This window comes from Corythoichthys intestinalis, chromosome 21 (assembly GCF_030265065.1).
Source record: "Corythoichthys intestinalis isolate RoL2023-P3 chromosome 21, ASM3026506v1, whole genome shotgun sequence".
In the NCBI taxonomy this organism is placed as follows: domain Eukaryota; kingdom Metazoa; phylum Chordata; class Actinopteri; order Syngnathiformes; family Syngnathidae; genus Corythoichthys; species Corythoichthys intestinalis.
In genome coordinates, this window is record NC_080415.1 from 4,034,217 (window position 1) to 4,058,237 (window position 24,021).

Consider the following 24,021-nt stretch of genomic DNA (forward strand, 5'->3'; position numbering starts at 1 on the left):
AAAATAATACAGCACTGTGATCATCAGAGCAAGTCCATCAGGTGACATTCTTTTTCACCTCTGTCTCCTTTCACTTTGAAGGTTCCCATGTTTGAGGAAGCATTTGGCGTGTTGCTGTGCAAAGTGTTGCTGCAGTGGAGGTTCAAGGTTACTGTTTATTGATATGGTAAGTACATTAGTCTGTGAAAATATCACTTAATTACTTCTGCTAAGTTGGTTTGTTTGTGTACGGTACAATTCAAAAAGTTATGGACGGATCTTAATGAAATTTTCAGGAAATATCCACTCTGGGACAAGGAAGAGATGATTCAATTTAGATTTAGAGGTGATCCGGATCACTGTCTTGATCCAGGATTTTTTTTGAAGGATTCTTTATCATTGCAGGATAGGGCGATTTTCAGCATATGTGTATGCAACTCCAAGAAAATTGCCCAGATTGCTTGTAAAAAAAATAATAAAAAAATACAGGACATGGCCATGGTAGTTGCTATGAAATGACACATTATGATTTGAATTCTGCCAATATTCTGGGTACTGTTATCCAGTACATGAGAAAAATAGGGGCTTATCACATTTTTTTGACAGTGAGGTAACAGATGAGGGTACAGACATACAAACAGGTCTGTGCTCTGTGTTTTTATAGTTACAGTCTGTAATTTACACATTTTAATATTCATCTCAACTCTGTGCCCTATTTTTCAGGATCCCATCATACTTTGTTCATTGTTTGTTCAGGAGTTTGCCCTAAGTAAGTACTATATGGAGTATATGATGCAACTATTTTTCCAGATTTTTTCTAGAAACCAGTACTGTGATCATACAAGTCCATAAAGTGTTATTCTTTATCACTTATCTTCCTCTGTCTCCTTTCACTTTTTAAAGGTCTCCATGTTTGAGGGCCTATTCTGTGGATATATTTATTTGCACTTTTATTGATGCAGTAAATAAATAGTCTATGAAAAAATCATTAAATCTGTCATTTATTCATTTTAATATATTCATCAATGATCATGTCTCACCTCTATTCCGTATTAATCCCTGTCCTAATTTCAGGATCCCATCATACGTTGTACATTGTTCAGGAGGTTAACTAGACCATGCAGCCTTTTGATATCCGCTAAGTACTGTATAGAATATTGGAACTGGAAGGATGGTTTAAGTTTATGTTTAAGTATATATACACCAACAAGACAGCGTGAAAGCATTGTCACAAGAAAGTTTGTTTTCATTCATAGGCTTAATTGTCTTTCCATCAATACGTGGTGGGCCGGTCTCAGCTCAAAATGCCCGGGCTGATTTTTTGTCCCAGTCCAGCCCTGATTGTGTGTACATAGTTTTCATCAGGTGATGGGCCGCAATACCTAAACTCATAAAGAGATGGCCTCTAAACACTTTTTGTGTTAGATGGTATATATTTTTTCACTGTTCTTCACTGTTTGGTCTGCTGTAAACAGGTTATAACCTGTTTTGACTAGAGCATGTATAAAAGCAAAAAACGCCTATGGCTATACCTGTTGTTTATGTTGAATTGTCAAATATAAGACTATTTATTCTAAATTTTTTTGGTTGAATGTTCATCCTAACATGTTGAATAAATATTATAAAGTTTCAAAACGGTTCGTTACGCATGTTTGGTTGTCAATTGGACATCAATATTAAAAATGTTCACAAAACGATTTTGGAATTTTTTGCCTTTTTGGGCCAAAAATGATGATTTATAATTGGTCAGTGAAGGAAACAACAGTTTGGACATGAAGTTCAAGGTGTCACAAAAAAAGGGACCAAACCAGGCCATCGTAAACCATTCTTTCTTTGAAATATAAAGGCAACTTCAAAGGCATGCAAAATCAGACAAAATAGGCCCAGACCTTAAAGGGTTAAGTAGTGATAGAGCCGAATGGAGAGAAGTAATCGGGTTTGAGACAAGGAGCATAAGGTCGTCCGCATAAATCGAGGCCTTATGTTCAATGCCGCCTCTCCATATACCCGTGATGTCATCCCGGCTACGGATGGCGATTGCAAGAGGTCCGATAACCTAGTCGAATAGCATGGGGCTGAGTGGACACCCCTGGCGAGTACCACGATGCAGTCTGAAAGGATTAGACAGCTGGGAGTTGGTTCGGATAGAGGCTGTAGGATGAGAGAAAAGCAATTTAATCCACACCATGAAATTTGGCCCAAAACCAAATTTCTCCAGCACTGCCCACAGGTAGACCCACTCCACACGATCGAATGCTTTTTCAGCATCAATGGAAACTATACACTCAGGGATGTCATCAGGAGTAGAATAGATAATGTTTAATAGTCGGCGTACATTAAAGAACGAGTGCCTACCTTTTATAAAACCGGTTTGGTCCTCAGATATGATAGCTGGAAGGATGGTTTCTAGTCTGCGAGCGTGAACTTTAGCTAGAATTTTTGCATCAGTGTTAATAAGAGAGATGGGCCTATACGAGGCGCAATGCGTGTGATCTTTGCCTGTTTTGGGGATAAGGGTAATATTGGCTTCAGAAAATGATTTAGGAAGGTAACCTTGCCTAAATGATTCGCAGAGCACAGAATAAAGTTGTGGAGTCAAAAGTAAAGAAAACTTTTTAAAGAACTCAGCTGGAAAACAATCGGGGCCTGGACTGCTGCCTGACTGCATTGAAAAAATAGCTGAGGCTATTTCATCCTGTGTAATAGGCTCATCCAGTCTCTTACCATGGTCTGGTTGGAGTTTGGGAACATTGAGACTGCTTAGAAAGTTGCAAATGTCATTAGGATCGGGTGGAGATTCTGAGGAGTAGAGGTTTGAATAAAAATCCCTGAAAGCATCATTAATTTGAGTGTGGTCCGTGGTAATTTCACTATTTTGTGTATGAATTTTAGTTATGTTTTGTTTCGCAGAAGAACCCCTCAGCTGGTTTGCAAGCAGTTTGTCGGCCTTGTCTCCGTGGGCATAGAATGTGGCTTTATTTTTGAGGAGCAAATGTTCGACTGAATGGGTAGTAAGTAGGTCAAATTTAGTTTGGAGCTCTAATCGTTCTTTATAAAGATTTTGATTTTTAGTTTGCGCATACTGTTTGTCAATTTCCCCAATTTGATGAGCCAGATCCGAACGCTCTTTGTTACCTTTACTTTTCATTTGAGCTGTGTAAGATATAATTTGTCCCCTAAGGTAGGCCTTAAGGGCATCCCATACAATCAAACTAGAGACCTCGGGGGATATGTTAGTCGATAAGAAAAAGGTTATTTCATTTTTTATGAGCTCCACAAATTTGTCATCTGACAGAAGAGTGGAGTTGAAGCGCCACTGTCTGCTCCTCCGGGGGAGATTTGGCAGGGAGATGGCCATGGAAACAGGCGCGTGGTCTGAAATGACAATACTATGGTAATCACAGGAGCGGATAAGGGGCAGGAGACCATGGTCAAGTAAAAAATAGTCTATGCGTGAATATGTATGGTGGACATGTGAAAAGAAGGAGTATTCTTTTTCCTGGGGATGTAAAGAGCGCCACACATCGCAAACACCATATTGCATGAGGAAGGCCTGAATGAGAACGGCTGATTTACTCGGCGTGCCGGGGTTGATGGAAGACCGGTCTAAGAGTGGATCCAGCCAGCAATTCAAATCACCTCCAAAGACAAGAGAGTATGTATTAAGGTCTGGGAGTAATGAAAATAGGCGCTCAAAAAAGCTTGGTTCATCCACATTGGGGGCATAAACATTAACGAGGACCACCATTGTGTTGTGTAATTTCCCAGTCACAATAACATATCGGCCAAATTTATCAGAGGTCACATTATGAGGCTCAAAGGTAATATTTGGAGAGATTAAGATCGAAACTCCTCTGGCCTTGGCCTGAAAGGAGGAGTGGAACGCCCCTCCCCCCCAACCCGTCAGGAGACGCCCGCTGTCTGAGGTGCGAATGTGTGTTTCTTGCAGAAAAGCAATATCTGCTTTGAGCTGTCTTAAATGTGAAAAAATCTTTCTCCTCTTCACTGGGTGGTTCAAGCCCCTGACATTCCAACTGACAAAATTCACACAACTATCCACAAGCATTTAGAGAAAGTGAAGAGTGTGAAATTAACTAAATGGCCGGTCAAAGAAAAATAGATATAAACGTGTACATTTGATTCCCCAGCTGTTGGCAGTGACCACCCCCCCCACCCCTCCCAAGAAAGCTGCCAAAAAGAAAAGCACCAAGCTCTTAAACCCAAACATCTAACTAAATCTTCCTGTCTCAACTAAGCTGCTCCTCCGGTATCGAGCATTATAATAGTAAAAGTCAAACATCCCCATAGACAACATTGAAACAAAGATCAGTCCTGAAAGACTTGTCAGATTCTATTTAAATTAGATTCAATCGAGTTGAATTGAATTCGGGACCAGTAAAAAAAAAGGGTTGAGTATAAAGCAGTGCATACTGACATGTCAGTAGTCTTAAAGTTTCAAATGTGCTGGCTCCACTATAACTGTCACTCAGACTACAAACATACAAAGGAAAAAAACATATGTATGGCGCACGTACGCACACACACAGATTAGATTATTATTATTATTTTTTTTTTCCTCTTCTCTTTCTTTCCTTTTTTCTTTCCCTTTAAATAATTTATTTATTTATTTTAATAGAGCAGTTACGATAAGCGCGTTCCTAGCGTGTTCTGCATGGCTCAGTCGCGCTGCTGTAATAAAGTAGCTAATTACAGCAAATTTGTAAACGAACCAGCATTTCGGTACTCGTGGCCATCTGGAACTACGGCAGAGTTACCTCTCATCCAGTCAGGTTGAAAGTGTGTTATGAAGTTATGAACGTGATTTGGGAAGGGTGTCGATGTACTTCTGTGCCTCTTCCACTGAGCTGATCCATTTCTTGACTCCCCTGGCCAGCGTGAGCCGCAGCCGGGCTGGGTATAGCAGCGCGGGTTTCAGACCCCGCTTGTACAGCTCCGCCATGACGTCTCGGTATTCCGCGCGCTTGCTGGCCACCTCGGGACTGTAATCCTCCACCACTCGGATCGTGTGGCCGCGATAGTTGAGCATCCCTCTCCGACGCGACTCCCTGATGAGTAGGTCCTTGGTCTGGTAGCGGCCGCTGTCCGGGAGCCGGTTTAGCCGCCAGGGTTCGGTGGGCTCTGTTGATGTCCGGCTTGGAAGGCAGCGTCTCGGAGCCGAAAACCTCCATCAGCAGGTCCGCGAAAAACTCGGAGGGTCGACCGCTCTCGGTGGACTCAGGGATCCCCAGAATACGGATGTTTTGCCTGCGGCTTCGTCCCTCCAAGTCAGTCACTTTGGCTTCTAACTTGGCGTTGTCGATGGTCAGCGCGGCGCACCTTTCCTCCAGGTCGCTAACTCGCTGGCTCAGGTCGTCCGCGGCGAGTTCCAATGAGGACACACGCTGGTCGTGGTCATCCACAGTCTGTCTCAGCGTGTCCAGCTTTTTTTTTTTTTTTTTGAAGCAACTTATTTTTTGATTGAAGAATAATAAAGACACAAATATCCTAGCCAAAATGTGGCCCAAACGCAAAACATTACTTCAATGGAAAAAGTTGTTTCAATCAAGAAAAATAGTTTTCAAATGTTTTTTTTTTTTGTCTCAAATTTATTTTATGCGAGCAAAAACATTTTTTTTTTTTTTTAATTGAAGTGACTTTTTGGGGATTAAAAATATATATTTTGATTGAAGCAACTTTTTTTTTTTTGGATTGAATAATAAAGACACAAATCCAGCTCCATAGTTATTGAGAGAGAAAGAATTTAAGAAAGCTCTAAAAATAAAAGCCACCGGGGAGTCTGATTTTTTTTTTTTTTTTTAAAGATTTATATTTCATGATATAAATATGCCTTGTAAGGAAAGGAGATTGAGGGATAAGAAAAAAAAAAGAGTTGGATGAAGCTGCTAAAGGCAGTGGATACCTCATCAGCTGGGTGAATAGCACACTTAGTAAGAATAAGTTTGCAAGGATGGTCGGGTATGAAATACAATTATAAACACAATTACAATGTTATTTTTCTATAAGATTTTATGCCATTGCTTTATTAAATGTTAGGTGCTAGAGTTGTTAAGTATGGATAATAATGAAATAATAGTTTTGAGAAAACTGTGCTGTTGGTTGCTCAGTGACCATCTGATGTGGTTTTTTCTCAGATGAACAAGTTGAGGAAGGAAGTTTTGATGCAGAGGTTGAAGGAAGAAAAGAGGCAGACTGACTGAGTCACAGCCAGAAAGTGTTGATGACAGTGTTGATTTCTATTCACTGTTGCCCCCTCCCAATTAAAGTATGTCACAGTTGCAGCCAATTATTATCTAAAGCTGGTTAAAATTGAAGTTATGTTGTTTTAAGGTGTATTTAGTACTTGTTCATGTGGCCCTTTTGATCTACGAGCACCTGCCCATCCACCGGTCTCTGCACTGCCCTGCTGAAACACAGTGTGGGTCGACAGAGCTCAATATTTTTTTGGGTTGTACAATGTACCGGAACATATTTCCTCCACACCCTTCTCATCTTTTTAACCCCTGACCCATTTTCATGCCTGTATATCTAAATATCATTAAATTATGAAAGAAATATGTTAGGTGCCATTTAAGTGCATTTTCGTACCAGATCTTTAGATTGATTATAGCGGTCAGTAGAATAAGATGCACTTCAAAAGCGTATTCTCGCAGTCGGCGTGATGTCACGATGACGTCTATCACATAGCAACGTGTCGCTATTTTGAGAGAGGGGCAGGCACAGGTAAATATCAGTAGACAAACGTTGTTTGAAATTCATATATTTCAGGTGTGTTTTGCATCATTTTTTCATAAAAACGTCTTAAACATGACTTATTATGATCACGAGTCACTGCCGACAGACACGAGGAGGCGATACAACTTAAAATTAGCGTGTATTGGCCTGCAAATCTGCCCATACAAAGTCCCAAATCAAATCAAATCCAAATTTATTTATATAGCCCTTTACAAAACCCGAAAGGTCCCCAAAGTGCTTTACAACAAAGACAAACATGGCACATAGTAAATAAAAGGCAGGAAAGTGTTATACAATGACATCAGGAAGAAAAAAAAGAAAAAAAAGAAACGAAACAACGCATCACGATTAAAGTCAGACAGCAAACAAGACAATAAAACAGATAAAATCCGAAAACATTAAAAACCCTAAAGAAATAAAACCAGGCTAAACTAATCTTGGGGAAAGGCGAGTTTAAAAAGGTGTGTCTTTAAACGAGATTTAAAAAGGCCCAAATTTGTAGTGGTGCGGATTTCAGGGGGAAGACTATTCCATAACCTGGGTGCAGCAACCGCAAAAGATCGGTCTCCCCACTGTTTGAATTTGGACCTCGGGACATGCAAATGAAGTTGGCCGGTAGAGCAAAGACTCCTGCCAGAGTTACGGACGGTTAAAATTTCTGAGAAGTAAGAATGAGCCTGGCCATTAATAGAATTAAAAACAAACAGTAAAAGTTTAAAATCAATTCTAAAATGGACTGGAAGCCAGTGGAGCGATGATAGCACGGGGGTAATATGTTCACTTCTAGGTGTATCTGTTAAAAATTGAGCAGCAGCATTTTGCTGATAGCTGGATAAACAATCCAAAGGAGTGGAGTTCGGAAACATCTACAACTACCTCATAAAGTCACCCAGTAAGTTGACCTTTATCAGTTACTTGGGATATGTACTGTGTGGAACTAAGAAAACTGGTAGTATATATAGAGTGATTATTTCTGCCGTAAACGGTAATTCACCTCCAAGCGTTATTTAGCGGTGAACATGTCACGGCAAAAAAAAACAATTCCCACCAGGCCAATAATATACCGATTGACCGATCAGAGCAGTTCACGGCAAAAGAAAAATAACGCTTTGCAAGTTGTCGGTTCCGGTAATAATAACCACTGCCTAGTCTATTGAATCCTAGCAGCTAATTGGGGCAAAAAAAAACAATCGATTAAAGTTTACTCACCAGTAATAAAATGTCGGCTGCAAACGTAAATGTGCCTGGTCCACAGAACAGTCTTCTTTTACTGTTCCTCGATTGATTGCTTTCAGCCAATTGCTTGTCCTTTTCTCTCACGAGGAAGAATTAAGAACCTCAAATGCGGCTCCGAACTCTTCCTTGTGTTACAACCCGCAATACGGCAACTTTTAGTCATTCCGACGGGATAAAAAAGGCTGCAAATAAGACAAAAGTTCAACGCGTTTGTACTACAATGCACGACAGAGATACTGCTTGTGACTCGTGTTTTGACCCCATTTCAATATGGCGACGCTTTATTGTGGCTGGTGACGCCATTAATGCCCGGATGTCCGACTGCGAGAATGCCTATTAAGCAATACGGCTAGGCCTGGCACTATAAGGCATCATCGTAACAACTTCATTCAGTATTTCATATACAAGTAATATAAGACATAAACAACAACGTTGCAGATCAACATCACATCTATTTATTTTACATCATCCATCATCACTTTGAAAATTCCCCATTATTCAAATCATTAATAAGTGACCTTAACTAACCTCATTCGTCTTGAAATTAGCATTGGTGCATCCGCCATGTAGTCAGCTTCAAAAGAAGACCCTGACCTTTGGAGTAAACAATAAAGTTTTTGTGAAGATAGTTCCAAGGCGTGCCACAAGAGGGTATGCACTATGCAGGGCTGGAACCACAAATCCGGGACGCCATTTTGTAGCTAGGGGGGTGGGTTTTCGCAAGTGCCTATTTAATGTGATCTTAAAAGGCACCTCGTTTATGAGGACTTGTAGTTCTTAAAAGATAAATGTTAGTATAAGTTATAATAATTTCATATTAGAACCCCTCTTGGTGTTTTTGTTTTTATATATATCTGTAAAAATAGTAGTACGGGTAGGTCAAGATTGTTGTTGACGTTGTAATGCACTCCGGGTGGCAAGGTATTGTAGTTGCAGGTACTGCCGGTCCTCTGGAGTATGAACTGTTTAGCGGCATAAACAGCCTTTTGAACCCAAGCGAAGCATTAATCAACAGAACAGCACTGATGTTTCACAAAACTAGCAGCAAAATGAACAAGTAAGATTTCCATCTTACTTGTTCATTTTGCTGAGATGAGAGTGGGACAAAGCCGGTGACGTATGTGCAGCAACTGATAAAGGAGCGATAGAGTGTGTTGTCAAGAACTCCAGTTTTTGCAGATCTTCATGATTTACAAGCTATTGTGTGATCAAACTTATTCCATTGTCAACCTGAGAGAGTAAGCATCCAAAGCTGTCGTGTGCATTGCCGATAATTAGAATATACAGCAGTTTGATCACTTTTGTAGATATCCCATGCATCCCAGCACACGAAAACGGATGCAGAATACTTTTACTGAGACGTCTTATGGGCCAGCCTCCACGGCCAATAGAGTGCCGCCTTACCCAATTGGAACCGGGTAGCCATCGTTGTCACGTAAATGCGCTGTCCAGATTGATGAGCGTCCTGCCGGTCAGGTAAGACCAGCTACAGAGTTGTTCAGAGCATTACTCGATACTCACGATTACTGAGAGCGTTACATTAAATTAGAGCTGAAACGAATACTCGAGTAACTCCGAGTAATTTTATTCACCGCGAGGAATCGTTTAATTTTGCCAGCTCTAAGCATCACGTTTTGCCCGGACTACTTTTAATGCGGGACAACGCGCTGATGTCACGTGCGTAGAGGGAGAAGCAATAAAAAAAAAACTTACTGCAGCCGACAGCCGCTACAAACTACGCCGATGTTGCTAAAAACTAGCCCGCATGATGCTACGGTGGTAGCAGGTAGCATCTGGTGCGTCTCATAGATATCACATGTATGTTGAACTAGATGTGAAAAGACAGAGTCAGCTGTGTTGGTAAACAGCCGCCATCTAAAAGCAGTACACTTCTCAGTGCTAATAAATAAGATTAACGTTACTGTCACTCGCTCACGTAACGTTAGCCCTGCGGAGGGCTAGGTTTCTATTAATTATGACCACTGGCGATGCGTGGCTAACGTGTCTAACATACAGGCTTTATTTAATCTGTCAAAACATAGTGCTGTAGAGTGATGAGGTTGTAAAATAAAAACTCAATAATACTGTCAATTTTAGCTTATAGTGTCTTGCAAAAGTATTCGGCCCCCTTGAATCTTGCAACCTTTCGCCACATTTCAGACTTCAAACATAAAGATATGAAATTTAATTTTTTTGTCAAGAATCAACAACAAGTGGGACACAATTGTGAAGTGGAACAACATTTATTGGATAATTTAAACTTTTTTAACAAATAAAAAACTGAAAAGTGGGGCGTGCAATATTATTCGGCCCCTTTACTTTCAGTGCAGCAAACTCACTCCAGAAGTTCAGTGAGGATCTCTGAATGATCCAATGTTGTCCTAAATGACCGATGATGATAAATAGAATCCACCTGTGTGTAATCAAGTCTCCGTATAAATGCACCTGCTCTGTGATAGTCTCAGGGTTCTGTTTAAAGTGCAGAGAGCATTATGAAAACCAAGGAACACACCAGGCAGGTCCGAGATACTGTTGTGGAGAAGTTTAAAGCCGGATTTGGATACAAAAAGATTTCCCAAGCTTTAAACATCTCAAGGAGCACTGTGCAAGCCATCATATTGAAATGGAAGGAGCATCAGACCACTGCAAATCTACCAAGACCCGGCCGTCCTTCCAAACTTTCTTCTCAAACAAGGAGAAAACTGATCAGAGATGCAGCCAAGAGGCCCATGATCACTCTGGATGAACTGCAGAGATCTACAGCTGAGGTGGGAGAGTCTGTCCATAGGACAGCAATCAGTCGTACACTGCACAAATGTGGCCTTTATGGAAGAGTGGCAAGAAGAAAGCCATTTCTCAAAGATATCCATAAAAAGTCTGGTTTAAAGTTAGCCACAAGCCACCTGGGAGACACACATGTGGAAGAAAGTGCTCTGATCAGATGAAACCAAAATTGAACTTTTTGGCCACAATGCAAAACGATATGTTTGGCGTAAAAGCAACACAGCTCATCACCCTGAACACACCATCCCCACTGTCAAACATGGTGGTGGCAGCATCATGGTTTGGGCCTGCTTTTCTTTAGCAGGGACAGGGAAGATGGTTAAAATTGACGGGAAGATGGATGCAGCCAAATACAGGAACATTCTGGAAGAAAAACTGTTGGTATCTGCACAAGACCTGAGACTGGGACGGAGATTTATCTTCCAACAGGACAATGATCCAAAACATAAAGCCAAATCTACAATGGAATGGTTCAAAAATAAATGTATCCAGGTGTTAGAATGGCCAAGTCAAAGTCCAGACCTGAATCCAATCGAGAATCTGTGGAAAGAGCTGAAGACTGCTATTCACAAACACTCTCCATCCAACCTCACTGAGCTCGAGCTGTTTTGCAAGGAAGAATGGGCAAGAATGTCAGTCTCTCGATGTGCAAAACTGATAGAAACATACCCCAAGCGACTTGCAGCTGTAATTGGAGCAAAAGGTGGCGCTACAAAGTATTAACGCAAGGGGGCCGAATAATATTGCACGCCCCACTTTTCAGTTTTTTATTTGTTAAAAAAGTTTAAATTATCCAATAAATTTTGTTCCACTTCACGATTGTGTCCCACTTGTTGTTGATTCTTGACAAAAAATTAAAATTTTACATCTTTATGTTTGAAGCCTGAAATGTGGCGAAAGGTTGCAATGTTCAAGGGGGCCGAATACTTTTGCAAGGCACTGTAATAGTCAGTGCTGGATAAAACACCAATAGCACTGGTCCCTAATGTGCTCCAATACAGCAGGTATCATACTGCAACGTTGACAAAGAGTCACCCGCTTCGTTAGGTTGCAATTATTATTTTTGGGAACTTGTGGAACAACCAACACACGACTGCTGTCTGCGGTAGCTGACGAATAGCACCTGCCAGAACTACAAAAACAACAGGAAGGCACCTCTCGCGCTCTCCCGCACCTCCCCTCACCCCCGCACGTCACACATTCAGGAACGCATGCAAATATCCCCGCCATATTACAACCTGATATGTTACAATACATTTATTTTGAACAATGCATAAACTCAAAATCGTATCAGGACTTACAGTTTAGACTAACTTAAAACTTAACTAGAACTTAAAAATAGTTTGACACAAATGGAAATTCAATTGAAACACGTGGGAAAACACCCAACTTTTAAGGGATGTGTGTTATCAAGCGTAATGGCATTTTTAGGTAAGAAACATATGTGATATATATATATATGTATTTTTTTTTGTAAGATCTAAAAGTTTTTTGATTGAAAGCATTGAATTATTCTTTTTTTTTTTTTTATTCTAGTCACATCTGAGAGGCAATTGTTGGCTGTTTTCAACAATGTACATCAAAAATAAAGACATTGATTGACTGAAAATGGTTCAATATTAGATCAAATATATTGTTTTCTCATGTATATTTATAATAGCTCTTTACCGAAAAAATTGTTTTTTTCCGATTAATCGATAGAATTTTCAGTCGATTACTCGATTACTACATTAAATATGTGTTTAATCATGTATTTTGAGGATCTGTAGACAAGAATATGTAAAAATGCCTATTAAGACTTTCTTATGTGATGCTGTACAACATGCTCAAATCAAAATGAAGTGAAAACTGGCAGCATGGTGAAGAAGTGTCACCTCACAGCAAGACTGCTTGATGCCTTTCTGTGCGTAGTATGTATGTGGAGACCCAGTAAAGGATAAGCGACACGGAACACCAATGTATTAAACTTAATTTGATTGCTAGCTATTTGTTTCATTTTATGCCCAACAGACACCTTATTTTGCAGATTGAGGTGTAGTAGGACCATGTTATTTTTTCTTCATTAATAGTATGTGTATCATTTATCTATATTAGATGCAATCAGTAACTCAAGTCCTCAGATGAAAACCAAAAAACGGTCCATGAACAGAAGTGAGGTTGGACCCCAAAGCAGACAACAATGACAAAGAGATTGTGTGCAAACACACACAATAAAACACGCCATCCCGAAAAGGGATAGAACAAAAAAGGGTCCGTGACAGCAGGTCGACGGGGATCATTTAATAAAAAAAAAATAAAAAATAAAAAAAAAATTGGGTAAACCGAGGTAAGAGGCAAAGTGCCACAAAAGTAGGGCGAAAACAAATAATACTGTACTCTCAAATACCTGTACAAGGTTGAGGATTCGAAAACGAGGGCAGCAGAAAAATGAAAAAACCTTGGCAAGGGCGCGACTAGCTAAATACAATGAAGGGGACGAGAATTCAAATTGTCAAATGGCGACCGGCAGCTCAATATCTCGGTAACCCTGCCTAGGATCGCATGTGTCTAAAAAGACTGCTGATGAGCGGGGTTTGGATGCAGGTGCGATGTTGGGAACATCCCATGCAACATGGCGTCCTAGGTAGGTCAAATTATGTACTCAATATTATAGATTTTTAAATCAATGGCAATCTTTTGTTTCTAATAACAACATACAAGAGAACAATTGCGGCTTACAAGTCTTTATACCCATAGTTCCTATTAAACAAACACCTTGTGTTGGTTTGGATGACAAGAAGACACGAATAAATACAAAATCTGCGAGGAGGAATATTTCTCCAACAGTAAATGAGTTAAGTTTGCAAATAAAGAAATAATCCCTTTTTTGGCCAATGTGTGTTTGTTGTTTTTGTCTCGCAGATGTCAGCCAAGATCATTGTCCGGAGCGCCAGGAGTCTGCTCGCGTCAAAGAGGAAGAGTCACCATACATAAAGGAGGAGCAGCAAGAGTTTGTACACATTAAAGGTAATTCCAGAAGTTTACAGTTTATTTTTTTGAATGAGTCTGAAATAAGGCAGTGTACCCCGACCTTTTCTGTACCACGGACCGGTCTAATGTCAGAATAATATTTTCACGCCCCAATCGAATCTAATCTAGCTGATAAAAAGAAATGAATAGAAGATCTGCATTAAAAACTGTGGTATTTTCTCAATAATGATAACGGTGAACGTAAATCCACTGTGCAACTTTATTAGCGGTGTCCTTGTAACGTCACAGCAAAAACAGAACATGACATGAGCAACATCCTGTCTACACTATGGTCGCTGTGTTAACGTTTAAACATACCTTCAAAATAAGACACAACACAAAAACAAAATGCATGAAAATGCTCGCCACTCACCATCACTGGGAGCTTGTTTTGCTGCAAACAGACGGTCCCGTCACAATGAACCCCGAAGCGTGCTCAGTAATTTTGTCTTGGTTGCTCTCACTGCAGAAAACCCTGCTTCCCACGTTAAGATGTCGGGAATGGCAACAGTGCTGTTGTGGCGATCTGCCATTGTATTCTGCCATGAACAACAGCGGAGTTGATGTCTTGGATAGGGATGGACCGATCCACATTTTTTTCACTTCCGATCCGATATCTGAATTTTAATATCTTCCCAGTTTCCTATGTACTTTAATATTATATTATCAATTTTAACTTTGGCTGTAATAAACTCCTCTCTACAGGCAGTTTAACTATGGCTGTAATAAACTCCTCTCTACAGGCAAATATGTTATGTACAAAGGTATTCAAATATGTCCCAAAAGGCTTGAGTTGAGGCAAGTATGCAGTTAGACAAAGGAAATTAGAAGAGGTTAATTTATTTAATTTTTCAGATATGTTTTATTCAATTTTTTAATGTACATAGACAAATGAAAGATTACAAAATAATCATAAAAGTGAACAGAGGACTAAAAAGAAAAAACAAAAAAAAACCCACAAAACAGCCAACCACCCACAACCTCAACCGTCCTAAATGGTTATATTATATAGGCAAACCATATATAAAAATGATGAGGTATTAGCAGTGCATCACAGAGTCAAGGCTGTCGTATTTATATTCATACTGTATATGTTTTTCTCAGGGCTTTGTTTGAGTGTTGTGGAAATAAGCCAAAAAAGGGTCCCACGTCTTATGAAACTTTCCCCTTGACTTATTCATAGAGAGGCGCAACATTTCTAATTTGAGACAGGACATTAGATCTCGAAGCCACTGGTCAAGCGTGGGAAGGGCAGTCCCCTTCCATCTTAGAAAAAATTGCACGTCTAGCTAAGAGCAGGGCAAAACTGACCAAACAGTGTTCTGTAGTAGACAAGTGACCATTATCTTCACCAAGAATACCAAACAGCGCGAGGATAGGGTTGATGCCAATATTCTTGTTTAGTACCGTGGACAGAGTTTGGAAAACGTCGTGCCAGAATTTCTGCAATTTGGGGCACAGCCAATACATATGAATCAAAGTAGCATCCCCTAATTTGCATTTATCGCAGGTGGAGGATATGCTCGGGTAAAAACTGGACAGCTTAGCTTTTGATATATGAGCTCTGTGCACTATTTTAAACTGGAGGAGGCAGTGCCTAGCACAGATTGATGACTTATGTATTGATGAGAGTATGGAGTCCCACAGTTTATCAGGGAGGTGCCCCACGTCCTGTTCCCAAGCTGCCCTTATCTTATCAGTTGCTGATCCCATTGACAATGAAATATAATTATACAGCTTTGACAGCGCCCCTTTGGGGACTGGATCAAAGGAAAGAAAGCGGTCAGTAGGATTAATACTGGGTGCTAAAGGGAATTCGGGCACATTCGAGCGCACATAATGCCTGACTTGCAGGTAACGAAAAAAATGCGTTTTGGGCAGGTTATATTTCTCGGTCAGTTGAGTAAATGAAACAAAATTTCCATCTTCAAACATATCGGCAAAGGATTTGATTCCCTTATCATGCCATATTCGGAAGTTATAGTCAAAGGAAGAGGGAGTAAAAGGTGGTTAGAGGCAATTGGACTCAAAAGAGAGAATAGACTATAGTTAAAGGATCTCCTGAACTGGACCCATATCCGAAGGGTATGACGTATCACTGGGTTAAGAGAGGTTGGTATATGACAGTCAGGTGGTGCAGCAAGAATTGCGGGAAGAGAGATGTTTTCACAGGAGTCTAGCTCCAAAGACGTCCAACCCGGACCATCCAGTTGGAGAAAAAAGTGAGTCCAGAAGGCAATATACCGAATATTTGCCGCCCAGTAATAGTGGCGAAAGTCTGGGAGCCCCATACCTCCATCCTTCCTGGGTCTCTGTAGTATGGCTTTACTGACCCGAGGCCTTTTGCCTTGCCATATGTAAGAGGAAATAACGGAATCTAAAGAGACAAATAAGGATTTAGGAACAAGTACTGGTACATTCTGGGACAAATATGTAAATTTTGGAAGTATGTTCATTTTTATTGAATTTATGCATCCAGCAAGCGTTAATGTTAAGGGAGACCACTGTGATAATGATGTTCTAACCTGATCTAACAGAACAGTAAAATGATCTTTTAGTAGATTCTTAAATTGCCGTGTAACGACCACTCCTAGATATGAAAACTTTCTCTCTTCAATCTGGAACGGGGTGCTGCTATGGTCCAAGTCCGATGCTTCTCTATTAACTGGGAATAATTGACTCTTAGATATATTAATCTTATATCCGGACACTGAGCTAAATTGCTCCAGCAATGAAAGAGCAGCTGTAAGAGAGGTATTGGGATCGGACACATACAGGAGAAGATCATCTGCATACAGGGACACCCTATGCTCCCTACCCCCTCTCCAAATACCCGAAATATCCTGGTTATTCCGAAGTGCAATTGCAAGTGGTTCAATTGCCAAGTCAAAAAGGATGGGACTTAGTGGGCATCCCTGGCGGGTTCCACGACCCAATGCAAAGAGCTGAGAGGTTATATTATTTGTTTGAACTCTTGCCATGGGAGAAGCGTATAGCAATTTTATCATTGCAACAAGTATTGGACCGAGTCCAAACTTTTCCAGGACCTTAAACAAATACTTTCACTCAACCCGGTCAAACGCCTTTTCGGCATCAAGTGAAACTACACATTCATGAGTTTTACTCGGGCTTGAGTATAAGATATTAAATAGCCGCCGAGTATTAAAGAAGGTGTGTCGATTTTTAATGTCCCAGTCTGATCCTTCGCTATTATTAAAGGAGCAACTTCCTCTAACCGGTGTGCTATTGCTTTGGCAAAAATGTTTGCATCTGTATTCAACAAAGAGTTTGGTCTGTATGAGGCACAGAGAGTGGGATCCTTGCCCTTTTTTGCAATTAGAGTTATACGAGCCTCGTTCATAGACTGGGGGAGTGAGCCAAGCCTAAGGGACTCAGAGAAGACCGTGACAAGGTATGGCGAATGTAGTGCTGAAAATGTCTTATAGAAATCCGACGATAGGCCATCAGGACCCGGCGTCTTTGCAGATTGCATGGATGCGATAGCCCGGGTTATCTCCACCTGGGACACAGGACCCTCCATTTTCCCCTGTAATGTTGGTGGAACTGTTGGGATAGGCAAGGGATCAAGAAAGGCTGCAATAGTAGCATCATCATCATCATTCTTGTCAAATTGCGAGGTATACAGCAGTGAGTAAAAACTTTTAAATATCATTTATTTCAGTGGGATCAAGAGTAATATCGCCATTGTCTGTTTGAATGCGTGTTATAAATTGTTTAACTTTTTGGCCTTTTAGTTGATTAGCCAGTAATTTCCCAGTCTTTTCACTGTTCTCGTAGTACACACTTTTACTTTTTAACAGAAGGTTTTCTGTTTGGTATGTGGTGAGGAGGTCAAGCTTTGTTTTCAATTCTACACGTTGGTTAAATAGCTCAGGGGTTTGATCACGAGCGTACTGACGATCAATCTCCTGAATTTTTGATATCAAATTTGACTGGTCCTTTTGCGACTGTCTCTTCAGACTTGCAGTAAATGCAATAATTTGCCCTCTTATATATGCTTTAAATGTGTCCCAAACCAGAAGCGAGGATACACCAGGTGTGCAGTTAATTTCAAAGAAAATGATAATATGTTCTTTTATGTAATTGACGAACTGAGGGTTTGAAAGTAAAACAGGATTGAAACGCCAGTGCCTCATAGGCCGGGGAACATTGGGAAATGACATCGACACCACAATAGGGGCGTGGTCAGATATGACAATACTTTGGTACGTGCAGGAGTTGACCAGAGGGATAAGTCTGCTATCAATAAAAAAATAATCAATTCTTGTATAAGTGTGATGGACACTGGGGAAAAAATTGTTTTTCTGTAGGGTTAAGAAACCGCCATATATCCGAAATCCCGAATTCTGTGATGAATGACAGAATGCGCGATGCGGATCTACTTACTACTCCTGATCTGCTAGAGGAGCGGTCAAGACTCGGGTCCAGTCAGCAATTGAAGCCCCACCCCCAGCACTAAATGATGTGTATCTAACCCATTAAGTAGAGGGAAAAAATTGTCAAAAAAGCAGACATCATCGGTTTCGGAGCGTAAACATTAGCAAGTATAATTTTTGTATTAAAAAGTTTCCCGGTAACGATTATGAATCTCCCATTTGGGTCAGCTGTGACATTGTCTGGTCCGAAATGTATATGTTTGGCAACCCATATAGAGACCCCCCTTGCCTTGGCCTCAAATGCAGAGTGAAAGTGCTGCCCTGGCCAGCCCACCATAAGCCTGGGGTGCTCAGAAGCCCGTATATGTGTCTCTTGTAAGAAGACAATGTCCGGTTTAAACTGCTTTAAATGACTAAATACCTTCTTTCTTTTAATTGGATGATTTAGGCCCTTAACATTCCAGCTTACAACATTAAGATCCCCATTCATGTATCGTCCGATCTACAGAGTATATTGGTACTGACATAACATCGTGTAAACCCTTTATGATAGCACTGCCACATTCTCTCAAAGAAAATAGCCCTTAGAGTGCCTAAATTTAAGCAAGAAGAACTGCTTCTCCCTCCCCATTTCCCAGCCCGTTTAAAGAAATAAGAAAACACAAAAAATTAAAAAAAAAAAAAAAAAAAACTTCCAAAAAACCACTATACAGAAAGCAACAGTAAGTTGCAATCTCTCCCTAACTTTCCCTATACTGTACATATACTTCCTATCCACCTAATCTCAGTCCTGCTCCCATATATGTAACAGTACCCTTACATTAGTAGTCCCCACATAACCAATTATTCTGCCCAGCATGAAAGGCTGATGGGGAAGTGTGATAAAAAAATTAATAGAAATACAAGCATCAGCCTAGCTGTTAGCATCACAGCATATAAATCATCCGTCAAGTAGTCAACGCGAAAACATGGGCAAAATAACTAGAATAAATTATCAGTCAATTGTGCTTTGCCAATATGAGGAGAAAAAAAAAGGGGGAGGAAAAAACGACGAAGCAAACAAAAACGACCACAGTCGACACTGTGGCTATCAACGTTAGCTCCTTATGCTAATGAAACTTCTGGAGGTAGTCAATTGTCAACAAGATCAACTGGAATGATAACGTTACCACTACTCTCCAGCCGAGTGTCCTGCCGCATCGTCACGGTGTGCTTTCAAGAAGATCGTGGCGTCCTCCACAGAAGTGAAGAACTTTTTCTTCCCGTCCTTGGTGGAGATCCGTAGCCTGGCTGAATACAGGAGCGCTGGTTTGTAGCCTTGTTAATAAAGCCTCGACATCACTTCCCTGTAGGCCCGGCGTTGTTCCACCACTTCAGGACAATAGTCGTCGTAGATGGCGACCGGTGTTCCACCGTAGGAATGCTTGCCTCTCCTGTTTCGGGCTTCCCGTATGATCAGTGCCTTCGTCTGGTAGTGGTGGACGCGTGCTATCACCGCTCTGGGCTTGGATCCCAGAGCTGGCTTGGCTACCAGAAGTCTGTGAGCTCGGTCTAGCTCCGGGGCCTCAAAGAGAACCTCTTCGCCAAAGATTTCCTTCAATAGCTCAGAAAAAAACACCGCGGGCTGCGTGCCTTCAATTGATTCGGGGACGCCAACTATACGTAGATTGTTGCGGCGGCTACGTGACTCGAGGTCGATTGTTCTTGCTCTTAGCTTGTTGTAGCTGTCATCTATAGCCGCGCACTTGGCTTCAAGCGCCGCCATTCTGTCGGTGAGCTCGTCAGTATTCGCCTCAAGTGAGGCGATGCGGTGCCCGTGATCAATAATCGTCGCCTGCACGACGTCCAATTTTGCCTCCAGTGGTGCAATGGCAGATTTAAAGTCTGCAGAAAGTGCAGTCTTATGCTCTTCGAGTAGCTTGGTCAGAGCCTCCATTCCGTCCTCGGATACGGCTGGAGCCGATATGTCACCCTTCTTTCGGGTCGCTTTTGTTGCCATATTTGAAATCTTTTAGGCTGGTATCAGCAAACAGCCAGGGAATCGTCCGGTTTTACCAAAAAAAAAAAGTGTCGATAAGGCTCAAGAAATGAAAATATGGAACGGTGGATGGGAGCTCGCAAAAACCGCGTCTACTCCATGCGCAACCCGGAAGTCAAGGTTAATTTATTTAAATGGTTATGGTTAGGAACATATCAAATGAGGAATCCAAAATAAAAGTGCAAAAAGCCTAAAAATGAAGTATCAAATATTGTGCAAACATTGTACACACACTGCAGTGTGTATCTGAACAACAAAAAGTATAGTAAATAAAATCACTTAAATGTTAACACTACTGTTAATAGGATTGAACTTATTGTTGCTAATGTAGCAGCAACAAAACACAAATTTTCAAGTATAAAGTGTAAACATCTAACCCAAACTATAAAGTTTGTATCTGAACAACAACGTTTCCAACGTGAAATACTTCCACACCGTGGACATGGTTTAACTAAGTGCCGCTGCTCACTGCTCACCTCTGGCTGCAAACTGTGGAACGGACATAATGAACTGATGCGCAGGTAGTACTTTGCCTGTTGTTCAGGAAGTCCACTCCATATTTTGCAGAGCAGGCAGAATTTTCACCAACAGCGTGGCAGACACACACAAACTCATGGATGAGAAATCACTGGAGGTTGGTCTGGAAATTCCCGATTGGCGAATTACATTGGTATCGGAGCCCGATTGTGATTCTGGATCGGATCGGTCCTTCCCTAGATTGGACAGATGTTTAGGGCCCCATCATTTGCGATCTCCAGCAGTTGATCTTCTTCACACCTGGATATGCTGGATTCACCTGGTTTAGGGGGCACATCTCGTGGATCTTTTGTGGTTGGGAAGTCGTGCTCGAACTCTTCTGACGGCAAGGGCAGGTGTTCGTGCGTTAGTTGGGAGAATGAAGGCGCAGGCTCAGTATCCTCCAAAATCCCTTCCAGTGTATGAAACATGTCAACTAGCGACTCTGTTCACACACCGTTCCTACATATCCAGTTTGGCTTTAAAAGCAGCTACTTTATCTGCAAACTTTAAGACACTTGTCATTTTCCCTCGAAGTGACTAGTTGAGTTTGTTGAATATGTCACACAAGTAAGCCAGTTTTGCGATCCATTCCTCATCACTGAGTTGTGGTGCCAGCAGAGAGAGAAATCTCTGCAGCGGCTCTCATAATTCAAATACTCTGGCCGGCGATCTCCCTTGGGATAACCATCTTATCATCGTGTATAAGAGAAGGTGTTCGTGGTCCATCTCTTCACAAAGCTGTTCCAACAGGTGCGAGTTAAGTGCGTGTGCTTTGATGTGCTTGATAAATTTAAGCACATCATTCAGAACGCGGCTCAGTTCTTGTGACATTTTTCATTTTCCTTTTTGAACGACAATGCGGACTGCAGCTACGGCGGTCGCCGAGGCAAAAACTGGGAGGAGTTTGGCGAGGCTATGGAAAACGACTTCCGGACAGCTTCGAGGAAATTCTGGTCCACCATCTGTCGTCTGCGGAGAGGAAAGCAGTGCACCATTAACACTGTATATAGTGAAGATGGGGTACTGCTGACCTCGACTCGGGACGTCGTGAGTCGGTGGGGAGAATACTACGAAGACCTCCTCAATTCCACCGACACGACTTCCTTTGAGGAAGCAGGGTCTGGGGACTCCGAGGTGGGCTCTCCGATTTCTGGGGTTGAAGTCACTGAGGTGGTTGGAAAGCTTCCTTGGGGGCAAGGCCCCAGGGGTTGATGAGATCCGCCCGGAGTCACTAAAGGCTCTGGATGTTGTGGGGCTGTCGTGGCTGACACGCCTCTACAACATCACGTGGACATCGGGGACAGTGCCTCTGGATTGGCAGACCAGGGTGGTGGTCCCCCTTTTTAAGAAGGGGGACCGGAGGGTGTGTTCCAATTATAGCGGGATCACACTCCTCAGCCTCCCCGGTAAAGTCTATTCAGGGGTGCTGGAGAGGAGGTTCCGTCAGGAAGTCGAATCTCGGATTCAGGAGGAGCAGTGTGGTTTTCGTCCCAGCCGTGGAACAGTGGGCCAGCTCTACACCCTTGGCAGGATCCTCGAGGGGGCATGGGAGTTCGCTCAACCAGTCTACATGTGTTTTGTGGATTTGGAGAAGGCGTTCGACCGTGTGCCTAGGGGAATCCTGTGGCGGGTGCTCCGGGAGTACGGCGTACCGTGCCCCTTGGTAAGGGCTGTTCGGTCCCTGTACGACCGGTGTCAGAGTCTAGTGCGCATTGCCGGCAGTAAGTCGAATTCGTTCCCAGTGAGGATTGGACTCTGCCAAGGCTGCCCTTTGTCACCGATTCTGTTCATAATTTTTATGGACAGAATTTCTAAGCGCAGCCGAAGCGTTGAGGGTGTCCGGTTTGGTGACATCAGCATAGCATCTCTGCTTTTTGCAGATGATGTGGTGCTGTTGGCTTCATCAAGCCGTGACCTCCAACTCTCACTGGGGCGGTACGCAGCCGAGTGTGAAGCGGTTGGGATGAAGATCAGCGCCTCCAAATCCGAGACCATGGTCCTCAGCCGGAAAAGGGTGGCATGCCCTCTCCAGGTCGCGGATGAGATCCTGCCCCAAGTGGAGGAGTTCAAGTATCTTGGGGTCTTGTTCACGAGTGAGGGTAGGAGGGAGCGGGATATAGACAGGCGGATCGGTGCAGTGATGCAGACTCTGCATCGGTCTGTTGTGGTGAAGAAGGAGCTGAGCCAAAAGGCGAAGCTCTTGATTTACCGGTCGATCTACGTTCCTACCCTCACCTATGGTCACGAGCTGTAGGTCGTGACCGAAAGAACAAGATCCCGGATACAAGCAGCTGAAATGAGTTTCCTCCGTAGGGTGTCCGGGCTCTCCCTTAGAGATAGGGTGAGAAGCCCGGACATCCGGGAGGGGCTTGGTGTCAAGCCGCTACTCCTCCGTGTTGGGAGGATCCAGTTGAGGTGGCTCGGGCATGTGGTTCGGATGCCTCCTGGACGTCTCCCTGGAGAGGTGTTCCGGGCATGTCCCACCGGCAGGAAGACCCGGCTTGGCTGGCCTGGGAACACCTTGGAATCCCACTGGAGGAGCTGGCTGAAGTGGCTGGGGAGAGGGAAGTCTGGGCTTCCCTGCTAAAGCTGCTGCCCCCGCGACCCGACCCTGGACTAAGCGGAAGATAATGGATGGATGGATGAACGACAATGCGTAGACTCACAAACCTCCTTAATCAGCAATCATAAGCAGTTAAACCAGACAGCCGTCTGGTCCCGGCAGCAACTCTGTCCGTGCATAAACTGACACAAAAGGACCATTTCGGTTTTCCTGACATATCCGGTAATCATCCAGTGACTTGAAAAGTTCTGCAGCTGTTGTGAATTTGTTTTTTGAATATCTGTTGACTCGTCAACCTGGAGCGCAAACCATGGTGACAAATACAAATCAATAAATAAAAAAGGTTGGTAATTTTCCTGGCTGCGATTTATTTCCGCGTGTGCTGCGTGCACTCTGCACACGTGCGTGTTCGACCATTGAGACACCAGTTCTTTTCACAGATTTTAATGGTCATCAAGACACTGTAGGAGTAAAGTTCAGACATACAAAATAATTGTACAGTGTGAGCATTGCTACATTGAGGCTAATGGTGAAAGACAAAGCCTGCTATTGAGACCAATGGCGGTCTTCTCCAAAACACAAGCTTAGCGGTGACACTTCACGGATGAAAACTTCCTGATTTACAGCATTTTTTAATTACACGTGAAATAAATAAAAATTGCAGCTTCCTCTTCTGTCCCTTCATCGGATCGTTTCCCTCTGCAAAAACAACTTTCTAAGGAAGTTTGTTTTTTGTTCATTTT

At 42.3% G+C, this 24,021-nt stretch overlaps 1 protein-coding gene across 4 annotated transcripts in view; it reads left to right on the forward strand.

The window, feature by feature from the left end:
• The window catches only part of LOC130909246 (gastrula zinc finger protein XlCGF17.1-like), a 56,646-nt gene that overhangs the window by 9,526 nt on the left and 23,099 nt on the right, over positions 1–24,021 (forward strand). For 3 of the 4 annotated variants that reach the window (XM_057825479.1, XM_057825475.1, XM_057825477.1), the window contains one exon: positions 13,654–13,758. In XM_057825479.1, coding sequence (XP_057681462.1) covers positions 13,654–13,758 — 105 coding nt within the window. Of the gene's footprint in view, positions 1–11,666; positions 13,376–13,653; positions 13,759–24,021 lie in introns of those variants that run through there. The other variant, XM_057825476.1, reaches the window with a different exon arrangement.